This window comes from Lepidothrix coronata, unplaced genomic scaffold, assembly GCF_001604755.1.
Source record: "Lepidothrix coronata isolate B3197 unplaced genomic scaffold, Lepidothrix_coronata-1.0 Scaffold86, whole genome shotgun sequence".
Classification (NCBI taxonomy): domain Eukaryota; kingdom Metazoa; phylum Chordata; class Aves; order Passeriformes; family Pipridae; genus Lepidothrix; species Lepidothrix coronata.
Window position 1 is genome coordinate 118,977 of NW_016690266.1, and position 12,763 is coordinate 131,739.

Below are 12,763 nucleotides of genomic sequence, written 5' to 3' on the forward strand. Positions count from 1 at the left end.
AGTCACCTCAGGGACATTCCCATCAGTGGAATGCCTTGATTTTCTGGCTCCAGCTAGTGCAGAGAGCTTTGACATGTAATCTCTGACTGCAATAGGAGTAGCAGTGTCTCCCTCATCACGCACTACCCCAACACATCAACATCTTTCCTCTTCCAAAGGTTATTTCCCCAAGATAAGAGAAGAACACAGAGATGTGTATTCACATGGGATGCTGAACTACGAACTGGCTCAAAGCTGACTTTTGGCTTAAAAATCTTGATGAAGGCAGGTTTGTCCTCTAACTAACACTGAACAATGAGCTCCTGGCAACTTAGGTACAAAACCAGGTGCTGTTACAGGCACTTGCTAGAAATGCAGAAACCTCCAGTAACCAGATAATGTCTTATAGACTGAACACTAAAAACTGAACTGGGCACCTATGGAAGGACAATCTGGCCTTGCCTACTTTTGCTCCTGACTGTATCTGCTTTTGGAATCCTGAACCCAGTTCATTGCTTGCCATGTCTGGGACCAGCAGTAGACCCTGTCAGAGCCCATGGCACTGCCTGATGTGTGCAGAGCCTGTGGGACTGTGCCCAGCTGGTGATGGCACAGCCTGTGTGTAGCTCCTTCTCAGCTTCTGGCTCACTCCTCTGGGGAGCAGCCAGCCCTCCCTGCTCCCTGTCAGACAGACTGGCTTCTCCCCATCATTAATGGGTTCAGTTGTACACGATTCACAGCAATGTTTCTTGCTGTTCAGCATGCACTTAGATACTAGGGAGTCCAGATGTTACACGGAAAAAAAATGATGTTGTCTGGTTTTGCCCAGTAGGTTTCCGAACTTCATACTGCATCCATGAGTGAACAGAGCCAAGCAACATGTCAAAAGCAGAAATTTTTAGCTTTGGAGTCTAGGTGCTGGAACGAGTGTGGACTGAGCAAAACCACAATGAGTAATGATGTGTTTTGATTATAAACCTTCTCCACATGTGGCCTTCTGCAGAGATTCTGAATGCATCATGCTTGCTAGTTATTAATGACTACCTTCTTTTCCTGCATCAAAATTGTGACCTGGTGGCATGTGGTACAAACTCTAAAGGACACATTCATAGACTGTCAAATGCATACTTTGCTATTTTAGGTGGGGCTCTTGTTGTCATATGTGGCACTGAGCCCCTCCCTGACCTTTGAGGTTTCATCACCCAGATGGAGACAAGGGCCTGGAGTGAATTTAAGCCTTCCTTATGATGGCAGAAGGCAAAAATATTACTAGTTAGCCAAATGCCTGCCTGATGATAAGCATTCTGTTCTACCTATTGGTAAGCTAGAAAAACAAAATTTAAGCTAGGGGCATATTTGTGGAAGAAAAAAAAAATCAACGAAAATACTTTCCCCACTTTTTCATCCCTCTCACACCACTATGGGCTATTGCAGGGCAAGGAAAAGAAAGTCAGCTACTCACACGCTTCCATTTACTAGGTCTTTTTTAACCTTTAAACATATTATGACCATGAAATGCACAATTCCCCAAAAAATCAAATTTAAAACATCGTTATGTTAAGTTGCAGTCATGTTTCATGTACTGCTAAGACCATTTACTTAAACAAGAAAGCATAATGTTACATGATGAGTTTTATTGCCAGTGGAATTGACCACAACAAAGACTTGTGCACTGACCCAGAGGAGCAAGGGAGACTAGTCTGGAAAAGATGATGATATTTTTCAAATTAAAAGCAGAACTGAAGAACCTCATAAGACTTTGTTGAAATTTGAGAGATTCATGATTAACCATCATGGGACAAGAATAATAAGAAGAGTTATACTGACTGGTTTTTCTCTGACCTACATGATCTCAATCTCTGATTATATTTTTGTTCAGCTATTTAGGATATGCTGATTAGCTGTTTTTCTCTTGAGAAACCACTAGATTTTGTTCTATTCCCTTTTCAGACATTGTTATGCTATCATGCCTAAACAGTGGACCTTATGATTAGTCACGGTATTTAGTCCACCATTATTTTTGTAAAAACTGAAGCTCCTTTACACCACAATATGAATATTTTATATCTCCTTTTCCTCTGGAAATTTATCAATATGTAATTCAAGATTTTTTTTTCTGATTTCTGTTTAATTACTATAGAAAATAGCAAGTCCAGAAATCCTTACTAATGAGGTAAATGCTCTTCAAAATCAACCTTAGGAACATCCTTGTAGATAAATTCTTAAATAAACACTCTTGTCCTCTTTAGCTGACACAAACCCATGCTTTACAACAATACATTACAGTAGCAGGTGATCACAAATCAGATACCTACAATACCTTTGTCAGATTCAACAATTTGTTGGCTTCCTCAATGCAAACTGGGGGCAGGTAAATGCAGTTAAATCACACAGATTTTTTTGTCAGCTTATCATGTGATTTAAATTGCTTCCCCCTCAAAATCCAAAATACTTGGAAACACACTGAAGAAAAAGAAAAGAATGAAAGAAAAAGTGGTGACCAAGAGCAGCACAAATGCATGGCCTGGCTTCAATTAAAACAATGCTGATTTGGGTGGATACTACACAATATAAGATTGTCTTTGTTTTCATATGTACATTAGTTAAAGTGTTATAAAAAACTTTTATTATTATTCTTACCACCATTATTATTAGATTGTTTTCGATGTTCCTTTAATTACAGCAGTGAGTACCACAACAACCAAGAACAGGGAGCCAATCTTTCTGCCATTGCATGGACCAGCAGAACTCCTGTCCCTAGCTGGCTGTAGATAAGCAATTAAGGTGGGAAAGGAGACAGAAAGCAAACACAGTAATAAATGGGATAGGGGCAAATAGCACATTTCTCCCACAGTTTAGTGGGTTACTGAAAACAGGATCAATTATACAAAAGAATAAAATCAACCCTGAAAAATGGCAACTCAGAATAGGGATACTGTATGTTCAGTGTTCCCCAGTCATGGCCTCTTTCCGGCTTAGAAATTTTGTCTGGGTGGAATCTGAGGATATTCAGCATTGTCCAGGATTTCTGAACATCTGGCAGATTGAAGCAACTCTGCAAAAGGTCTGACCAAACTTTGCTGCCAAACATCCAGAAATATTGGCTGTTGCCTCAGCACATGCACTGATCGGTTGCAGGGGACAGTGTATTAAGTGCAGTAATTTTAAGCATCATCACACACTCTGCACAAAGACTACACAAGGAATGCTTAAATACTTCTACCAGGAAAGCCCTAAGTATAACTGTGACGGTCACAGGTGAAAGGCAGACAGGTATGAAATCAATTTATGAGAAGTAGAAGTGGAGCATACAGGCCATCATTCCTGTCTAAAACCTAGAAATTTCTTGAGCAGCAGTTTGCACACCTGCAGTTTCTTCCAAATGACATACCATTTGCAAGGCAGGGAAAATGGGTGTCAACACATGGGTGGTTGTGTCAGTCGATGAAAGGAAGTGTCTTTGAATAATTCTGGGATGACACTGTGTGGGGCAGTAATGTTGAGTGGCACCTTAACCACTTACCAGCAGAGCAGCCACTTCCATTTAGGCCTTGTGTAAAGCTGAAAGTCATTTGAGACACTGTTTCTGTATGACAACACAGAGTTATACAGTAAAATAAAACCAAATAAGATGATGCATGCATTACTCATGAGAACATGTGTATGGATAAAAAACCAGCACTGTGGTAAGTGAATATAATGGGAGGTCGATTACACCAAGGAAGGAGACATAGCAGAGAAGATCCAAACAGAAAAATGTGCAATGAGTTTTTCACAGCCACCTGATTTGTGTTTATTTTTGTGGGTTTTTTTATTTCAGCTGTCTACACCCCAATGTCTGTCTGATACAAAATGTCTCAGTAACTCCTCGCTGCACCACATTTTCCCCAAGAATGCTCAGTGGTTTGTGGAAAGAAAGCTCAAATAAAATCTCCAGTCAAGTGGAGAACTTCTTCAATTCTTTTCCCCTCAAAACATGCCTCATTATTTTGTATCATGTTTCTGGGAGTATCACAGTGCATGTTAGTTTTACAGATCAGTAAAAGTCTTCCCACAGCATTCACTTCCATCAGACAACTGTCTCCCATGAAAACATGGGTCTTTTCTGGGTTTCCTCCTCAGATGGTCAGAACAGGCACCCCTCCAGAAAGTGCAGATCCAAATCCACTGGCAGCTTCATGCAATTGGCTGCCCAGGATGTCTTATAACAGCAAGCATGTCATGCCAACAACAAAGGATTTTGTGCCATGTCATCCTCCTCTGACATGATATGCACTTCTGTCAGTTCCTGCCATCTGAAATCTTGGCTTACAATGTAATTAGTGTTTACTTCTGCCAGTGAGTGCCTGCTGATTGAGGCTTGGAAATGGAGCACACATTGCTGCTTTGAGCCCCAGACTAAGAGAAGATACCAAAGGTTTTGCCATGCAAAGCTGGTACAGCATCCACAATAAAATAAAATAGTTAGAAATCAGTTTTTCCAGTTTTTAGCAGGCAGTTGAAAGAATTTACAAATGCTGTGGGAGTGTTTCTCTTTAACACATTCTTCATTCTTGAAATGCTTCCCTATTCTTTACCTCTTAATACACCACATAAATGGGTATCCTCTCCATCTCAGAACAGAAAGCAGAATCATTGTTGATCTTCCCAGTGCCTTTTGTTTCCCATTGCCTAATCCCAGCTCATTTTCTCAGGCAGGATGTTTCAAACGGTACCTGTGCAATCATCAGCAGCAAAAGCAACTCAGACATTGGCAAACTGATGCACATCATTGGACTTCAGTGATTTGAACAAACAGACAGGGTGTTGCAACAGCAGGGTGGTAAAAGGACAACCAGAAAGTGCATTAAAAGGGCAGGATTTGACATTGGTCTGGCTCACCTTAAAATTTACCATCCAGGTCCCTTAGATGGAGGGGGATGGAAGGAGAAGATTTAGTAGCTTAATATCTTGGTTCTGCAATGGACCATGTATGATGGTTCACATGAAGCAGAAAAACAACCCACACTTCACTGTTGCCAAGTGTGCAGCGCTTTGTCCAAGGAGAAAAATTCTTTCCTGACCCCTAGGCAAACAGTCTGTGGTCTGTAGCATGATATTTGGCTGTTCCTCTCAAGTAGAGCTGTAGCACAAATATTTTTTAGGCTCATAAAATGAATGAACATTAATATTACTCTCAAAAATTATACCAAGGCAGGTTAAGTGCTTGCTGCAATCAAATGCAGAGGTTAATATTACTCTGGACAGGGAAGGATTAAGTGGAAACTGATGGTTCCTTGATTTGTCATTTTTAACTGCTTGACTCTCTGTGACATTAAAGAACCAGATATATTGACGCTATATTTTTTATGTAGTGACTCTATTGCTGCCTAAGTTCAGCAAAATTATGTGCAGGCATCTAATCACATATTTATCAATTAAAAATACTTGTTTTGGTCAACCACCTTCATTTTATTATTTTTTAAGGCAAAACCCCTGATGCAGACTATTGTATTGGTCTCAGAACCAAAGTTTAAATTGGAGGGGAAAGATGATCTTCAAGGTCCTTTCCAACCCAAGCCATTCTATAATTCTATGTTTCTACGAAAGATCACATGAAAGTGGTTCAGTGGTTACAGAACACTAAAGATTCTCATTTTTTGTTCTCAGCTTCTCCAAGGGTTTGCTGCAGAAACCTGCATGTCTTAAGTATTTTTCTGTACAGAATTTAACATGGACTAGGGAAATGTGGATAAGAGTTGACTCCTTATGTGGGCAGTCACAGAGCAGAGCCCTGCTGGAGTCAGTCCATCCTGCTGCTCTATTCACCTACACACATACCTTTAGATCCTGGTATTTTTTCCTGCCCAGAGAAAGTTAATCTGCTTTCTAAGATTTCCCCAAAAAGTAATGAAAGAACTTTTTAGTCTTCTAAATGCAGAAAGGGAACTGGAGGATTAGTTTGCCACCTTAATACACACATGACAAGGCTCACAAACCCCAGCAAAAGCTGAACCTGAGCCACCAGGATGGGCCAATTTAGGCTGAGAGCAACACTTAGACTGTGGGTATATGTGGGTACAGAGTGGAGTCACGGCAACATTTAAATAACTGCTCAGTTCTGTAGTGGAGATGTATCATCCCCTCTAACAGTTACAGGGGGAACTTACAGCTGGATAAAGTTGGCCAATATTTAGAAGTCAAATTTCTAAATATGAAGGAGGAGGTCTTCTCAAAAAGGATGGAGCTTCAGACATAAGACAGGCTTCAGTCTTAAATCACTGAAACTGTAGTCTCTGAAAGACCAGTAAACAGGATAATAAAATCAGGTAGGCACTAAAACATGCAACATTGTGGAAATCTGTGGCCACCTTCTGCCCATCATAAGAAAAGAAAATTGTACAGATTTGCAAATTCCAGTGAAAAAATCTTTCGAGGGGCTTCTGCCCAGCACTTACATTAGTATATGCTTGCCATCCCCATGAGAGTTAGAAAAGCTAGTGAAACTCATGAAGATGTTTAAAAGCTTTATTTCATTTGACAGTAAGTACAATTAAACTATTACATCCTTATTGATCTCCTGTGATGTTTTTAACCTTTGCTATGCAATAGTGCAGCTGAGTTTCGGAACGTGAGAGACACCGAAACAAATTAAATTTTAAACTAAATACGTGGGTGATGACCTTGTACTTGTAGGTCAGCATAGTAATGTGCTCTGTGTCCTAATTAACTATCCTGTCAATTCAGAAAGTAAAATTTAGGAACACGAAAAGTCTGTAAGACTTTGATAGGATACTCTGCTTGGATTACAAATGGATCAAATGTTACCAGCAGCATCAAAATACCACCTTCTCTGACAATTTACAGATGCTTATTCAAGTGCTGTGGGCTGAAAAAGATTTTCCCGTCCTCTCATGTGACACTTGCCACAGAAATCCCCATGATATTTGCTACAAAGAAAGGAATCTCCTTCATTACCATGCTATTCAGCATTATAAATCCAGTAGTGTTCAGAAGAATTAGAAAGATTAAGATATACAATCACCATTTAAGATGGCAAAGCATTGGTAAATATTCTAGTGTTTAATACAACAGAGAAAGAAGCATCTTAAAACAAAATCTGGTAACATTTTGGCCTACTCTCCTTTTCCAGGAATTTCTTAAAGGCTCTGACAGACAAGCTATGATGCCTTAACACGAGGCATGAATTACTATCCTGAGCTGTTCACCTCACACATGATGTGCAGTTAAGAACAGCACATCAATCAAGTCCTAAGGAATTGAGAACACATAACACAATTTCATAATAATCTCGAATGGTTTCCCTAAAAATCACCTCAGTAATTTAGTGGTGAACAACTGAGATGTCCATGCAGCAGATATTTGGGGAGCATCTAGAGAAGGTAACTTGCCTTTCCCTTACTAAGTGTTTCTACCCCTCAGTTTGTGCTCCAGGCCAAAATCATGCTCATACTTCTGAAAAATGATGATTTAACTTTTATGCTGAGGTCACACTGGAAAACTGAGATCTGCAATCAGATGTAGATAAACTTCCTGAGATTTTAGTAAGAAAACCAGGGTGGTAACAGGAGGAAGACAAAAAGGCATTAAAGGCAATTCCAGTTCCTTTCTACCTCCTACATTTTGGGGCTATTTCTCAATTTCTGCACTCCCCTTGATCTTGAATTGCCATTTCACACAACTTATCTTACATGCTGATGGAAAGAAAACCAAAAAGTTTAATTCTGGGGCCCTCTCTTCCTTGTTCACTTAATGAGAATACAGGATCACCACAATATCAGATTTATATCCTGTCTTGGATTCTCAAAATGTTTGTTCTTTCTGATAAGATCAATTCCACTGCAGAGGAACTCTTTGAAGAAAAGCTCCTGTCTAGCCATTTTTAAAACTTTTTATTTTCCTTTCGCCTGAGTCTGGTTTAATATTTACACTGCAACAACCCATCATAACATCTGTAGCCTATTTTCCAGGATAGAAAAAACTAAGTATGTTGAGTAACTTCTATTACTAAATCTTAATGAATTGTTTTTGTTAAGATTGTCCCTCTGAACCTGTTCTTCTGAACAGGTCCACTGTTCTTCTGCACCTCTGAAACACTAAAGTGACAGAAGAAGCAACACTGTACTAACCAGCTGAAGATGGAGCCAGATGACAGAAGCTCAGCAGCTGCAGCTATTAAGTGACAGTATCCTTCCAAACTGGACTAAGACCACAGACAAAATACTAATGCTGTCACCCCCATTTTAAGAATGGAAAATTAAAGGTTTTAGCCATGCTCATATACCAAACTGGCAGAAGAGATAAATTTAGATTTTCATAAAGCAGGTCTAACCCAGGACTTCAATCAAAGTTTTGTCCCTTCAAGGAAATTCAACTTGACAGTTTAATTAGTATTGAATCTGTGTATTTTTTCCATGTACTAAAAAAATCTCCTCAGACTTAACTCTTCCAGCCTTCAAAGTGGCTTTAAACAGGGGATAAGTATCCCTGGAAAATTAACACTTTAAAACCAGATCTAAAAAGAAATGCAAAGCAGTGATGGCACTCTAGCTTGTAGGTCATTATATTTTACAATTGTTTCCATTTGACTTAATAATAAAAACTCTGTGGAGTGCAATAAAAACTGGAAATATCCCACCTGAGCTTTTAATTAGGAAACATGTGAAATGTAAACCCAAATCTTAGCACATGCTTCAGCTTTGATTTCACTGTACTGTTACTGCCAGTTTCAGTGTTGTCTGGAAGAACTAGTTGGAATTAGAACAGCATTGTGGCACAGGTGTCACAGGCATAAAGCAGAAACATGTTGCCATTTTCTCACTGTGTTGGCATCAAAGTGAAACAGTCATGGGAAGAAAAAAAAAAGAATAAGTAAGAAAGGAAATGCTCATTGGGACTGCCCAATGTCATACACACAAAGAGTTTCTGAGTGGTGCCTTAAAATCACACTTAAAGTAAGCATTTTTAAAAAAAAATAAATTACCGAAGGTTTGATTAAAAAACTGTTCTTTGTTTTGAACACTTTCATTGAAATTTGCTTTCTATGAAAAATGCCAACTTTTCTTCAAAAATCAAATCCAATAACTATTTCTGAGTTTTGCTTTTGCACTTAAAAATTCATATACACTCCAAAACCTGTTTTTCTACGTGGTTCCTGTTGAAAAATCCCAGTTCCTGGCTTGGTCTTACATAAACAAATAAGATAATTATCAGATGCCCTCTACCGGCCCTCTGTTTAAGTTAGAGTTTCAGAAGTTATGAATTTCCCAAATTCCTTCTGGCCCTTGCTTTTGTTACAGTAAAGTTGCTGTTTCCTGCCTCTGTCAGACAAGTCCCACCACTTCAAAGATTAAAAGTGTGGTCAGTTTGATGACGTAGCTGTCAGCATGCAATCAGAGTGTGACATGAACAGAAGGAAGCTGAAAGGACTGGGAGGGAAAACTAACAGCTCCAGAAAAAAGAACTGGGGTAAGAGAAGAGAAAGGAAGATACCTAGAACAAGCAAGAGTACATAACAGGATTGACACATTAAAGAAATATGGATGCCAGGAAGCACAGTTCAATGTCCCAAATATGAGGGAATGGGTAAACCTGGGACACACAGCCCACTACTTGCTAACCCTTTGGGTTAACAAGTTTTCTTGGACAAATCAATCTTTCCTCTGAAAATGCTCTTTATGCTTTCAGATTAACAACATTTGTGGCAGGTGGTGCAGATACAGAACTGTCACAACACTGGTAACAGATTCCTAGCCTTACTGGGAAGAACATGCTGTGGCAGGGTTAGATTTGTGTCACACATGAAGCTCCATGAACAGGCAGATTCAGGATGCAGGGCTGTGAATATGCAGTAGGAGAATATGTAGAGTTGTGGGAGGAGAACATGCTGATTAGAGACAGCCCTTGAAGCAGTTTTCCACTGATAATAAACTCAGTGCCTGGCACGCTCAACGAGGTCATACTTAGCACATACTCAGGTTTTGGAACACTCTCCTCTACACAGAAACAGATCTGTAGAGCTCCTGCCCCCTCAGGAGGGTAAACACCATGTATTCTCCTTGAGTAAAGGCCCTGTGTTGCAGAGGCAACTTCACTGTCTTTACGGTCTACTAGTCAGCTTCAGGAAAGGGCAAAACCAAAAGGAGAAGCCTTCCATCATCTGTTTCTTACCTTCCCCTCGAATCTTGCAGTGGCTCCCAGCTGCACTCGGATATTCCGAGGAGGAAGAGTAAATGCTGGTGCTTCAGCAGGAACAGGGGGGCTGAGTGTCAGGGAGGTTTTGGAGACTCGAGTAGATGTCACCAGTTTCACGTCCCCCATGATGTGGACTGTAAAAGAGAAACAAGTGGTAGTACAGAAGCTGTGATGTTTAACTACAGAAACAGCCAAGAATCAGACAAGGGGCAGGCAGATGTTCCATATCTGTGCCGTATTTGTATACACAGCAGGAGTCGTCAGCCTAAGGTGACAGGTGCTATTTTTTGGGAGGGGAACTGAGACCCAGGAAGATTGCCTGGTGTGGCTACAGTTGTGGTCAGGGTCACAGTCTTGAGGCGAACTCAGCTTGAACTCTCATTCCAGGCCAGAGTCTTAACCAAAAAGTCATCCTTTACAACTGCATTAAAAGGTAATAACTTATTTCAGGAGGATATTTTCACAACGTGACTTTGATTTTCCTGGCCTGGAATACACCAAAATCAATAAGTCTCAAAAGTAGAGCCAGTGTTAAACAAGTGCTTATGAAATAAAGAGACCTCTGTTTGCACTGGATTTAAGTTGCAGGCGGGAATGTGGAAAATCTGATTTTTCATACCGAGCTTTCAAGATCTTAAGAAATATCTGGATATCTCCCTACAAAGTACTGCTAGTACAGAACAAATGCTTCTGCAGAAATTCCAAGTCTCTACTGCAAATCCTTCTTACAGCACACAGACTAGTAAAATAGCGTGGAGACCGAATTTCATAATGCTACAAGAATGGCCTTTTAGAGACCTATTTACAGATATCTGCCTCAGAGGTAATTCTTCTGCTGCACAGTTCATCCTTCCCAACAAAAAGCAAAAATTATTCTATTTTTTAAAGGTAAAATTTAATGTTTTCCAGGAAAAAAAGTAGTAGTTGACCCTGGTTCTAATTCCTTGAATCATCTATGTAAATTAGAAGCCCCACTGTAAAATTTCTATTTAATGGACGAGTTTAACAAAAAAAAACTCCCGGGAAATGTCTTGACCCACTAATAGGTCATGTTAAACCAATGAAAAACACTGGGCTTCCAGTCATAATCCTCTGCCATACACACCAAACCATGACAGAATATGTATTTATTCATCTGATTCTGGTGAAAGTTGCAATAAACAATACTTGAGTAAACATTGAAACTTCAATTTGAACAAGAGAAAAATCAATTAAACTGAGGCCACATTATTCCTGACTGTATGAAGGATACTTTTCCTAGGACAGGCTGCAGCTGTTTGGGGAGCAGGGGAACAGAAAACTCATTCATTTCCAAATGGGACTTACACTCCAATGTTGCACGTGAGCACCTGCAAACCCAGTCTGAGAATGTAGTTTTCCACATCACATACCTGACATGCTCCTTAAACAAACAGAAACACCTCTACACTTTGAAAACAGAGGGCAGCTTCTCTCAGGGAAGGTAGTCTAAAAGTTAGATTTTTAATCTGAGTTAGAAGTTTTGCCTCTCTCACAGCCAACAGATAGAGGAACCTCCGGAAGGTGTTTTGTTCTAAGGTGAGGGAAGCATGGCTTTCTGCTTTGCAGAAATGTAGTTCCTGCAGTTGTCAGAAACTATAGTTTAGAAGGAAAATCCTTCCAAGATATTGGTTAAATTATGTATGCACACAGATTTTCAAAAAATGCTTGAAATCTCCTTCCTCATTCATAAGAACCCAGACAATGTGGACTTCAGATTTCTTCTGGCACAATGCTCTTTTAGCATTTCTGTATATCAACATCAAATTCCCCAGAAAATCCTCTAGTGTTTCTAGCATTTGAATTGCTGAGACCAACACAGAAATGAAGATGATTTCCTTAACCCTGATGCGAAGCTTTAAACTGACAAATTCTGCCTTCATCTACATGAGAGTTAAGCTTGCAGTGAATGTCTGTATTAGCACTCAGTCACTTGAGAGCACAGCATAAGTCTCCCTTTCCACTATAAGCAACTCACAAACAGAAAACAAAACCAAACAATTTTATTTTTTTACCTTAACTTATCAAAGAACTGTATGAAATCAAAATATCATGTAAATAAGGAAGTAACTGATTGTATTCTGGAGACAAGAGGTGAAATCAAAGGCTCGCTTCTCTTCTAACAAATGTACTTAGCACCTGAAGGGACAAAGAGTGACAGTCTCTCACAGCTATAGTCACTGTAATAAACAACAATTCGCCTGAAAAAGAGAGAGAATGATTCATTCAATTAATTGTTCTTTCATTACGGACAAGACTCCAAATTCAGTTCTCCATTCAGCTAAAACCACAGTTTACCCCAGTGGACTTTCAATTAATTACACAGCTGTAAACTGCTGCATAAGGAGTCCATATTTGCCAGCACATTTCTGAAATTTATTTTTCTTTATATATTAAGACCAAACATTTCCCAAATTGCCATAAATATCTATTGTGGTCTTTTGCCATCTTAGTATAGATGTTGATAATTTTCTGTCTTCTTACCTCTTCTGAATTGGCCTAAATCTCATTTTAAAGTTTATTTCTCATTTTCTTTTTTTTATATCCTTTTCCACAGATGATCACTTTTCAA

The 12,763-nt window shown here is 39.4% G+C and overlaps 1 protein-coding gene across 1 annotated transcript in view; it reads right to left on the reverse strand.

Annotated features, from left to right (window-relative positions):
* MYLK (myosin light chain kinase) overlaps positions 1–12,763 on the reverse strand; it is a gene marked incomplete at its 3' end in the record, with an annotated part of 183,550 nt that overhangs the window by 115,153 nt on the left and 55,634 nt on the right. The window contains exon 2 of the mRNA XM_017820844.1: positions 10,150–10,307. Coding sequence (XP_017676333.1) covers positions 10,150–10,307 — 158 coding nt within the window. The remainder of the gene's footprint in view (positions 1–10,149; positions 10,308–12,763) is intronic.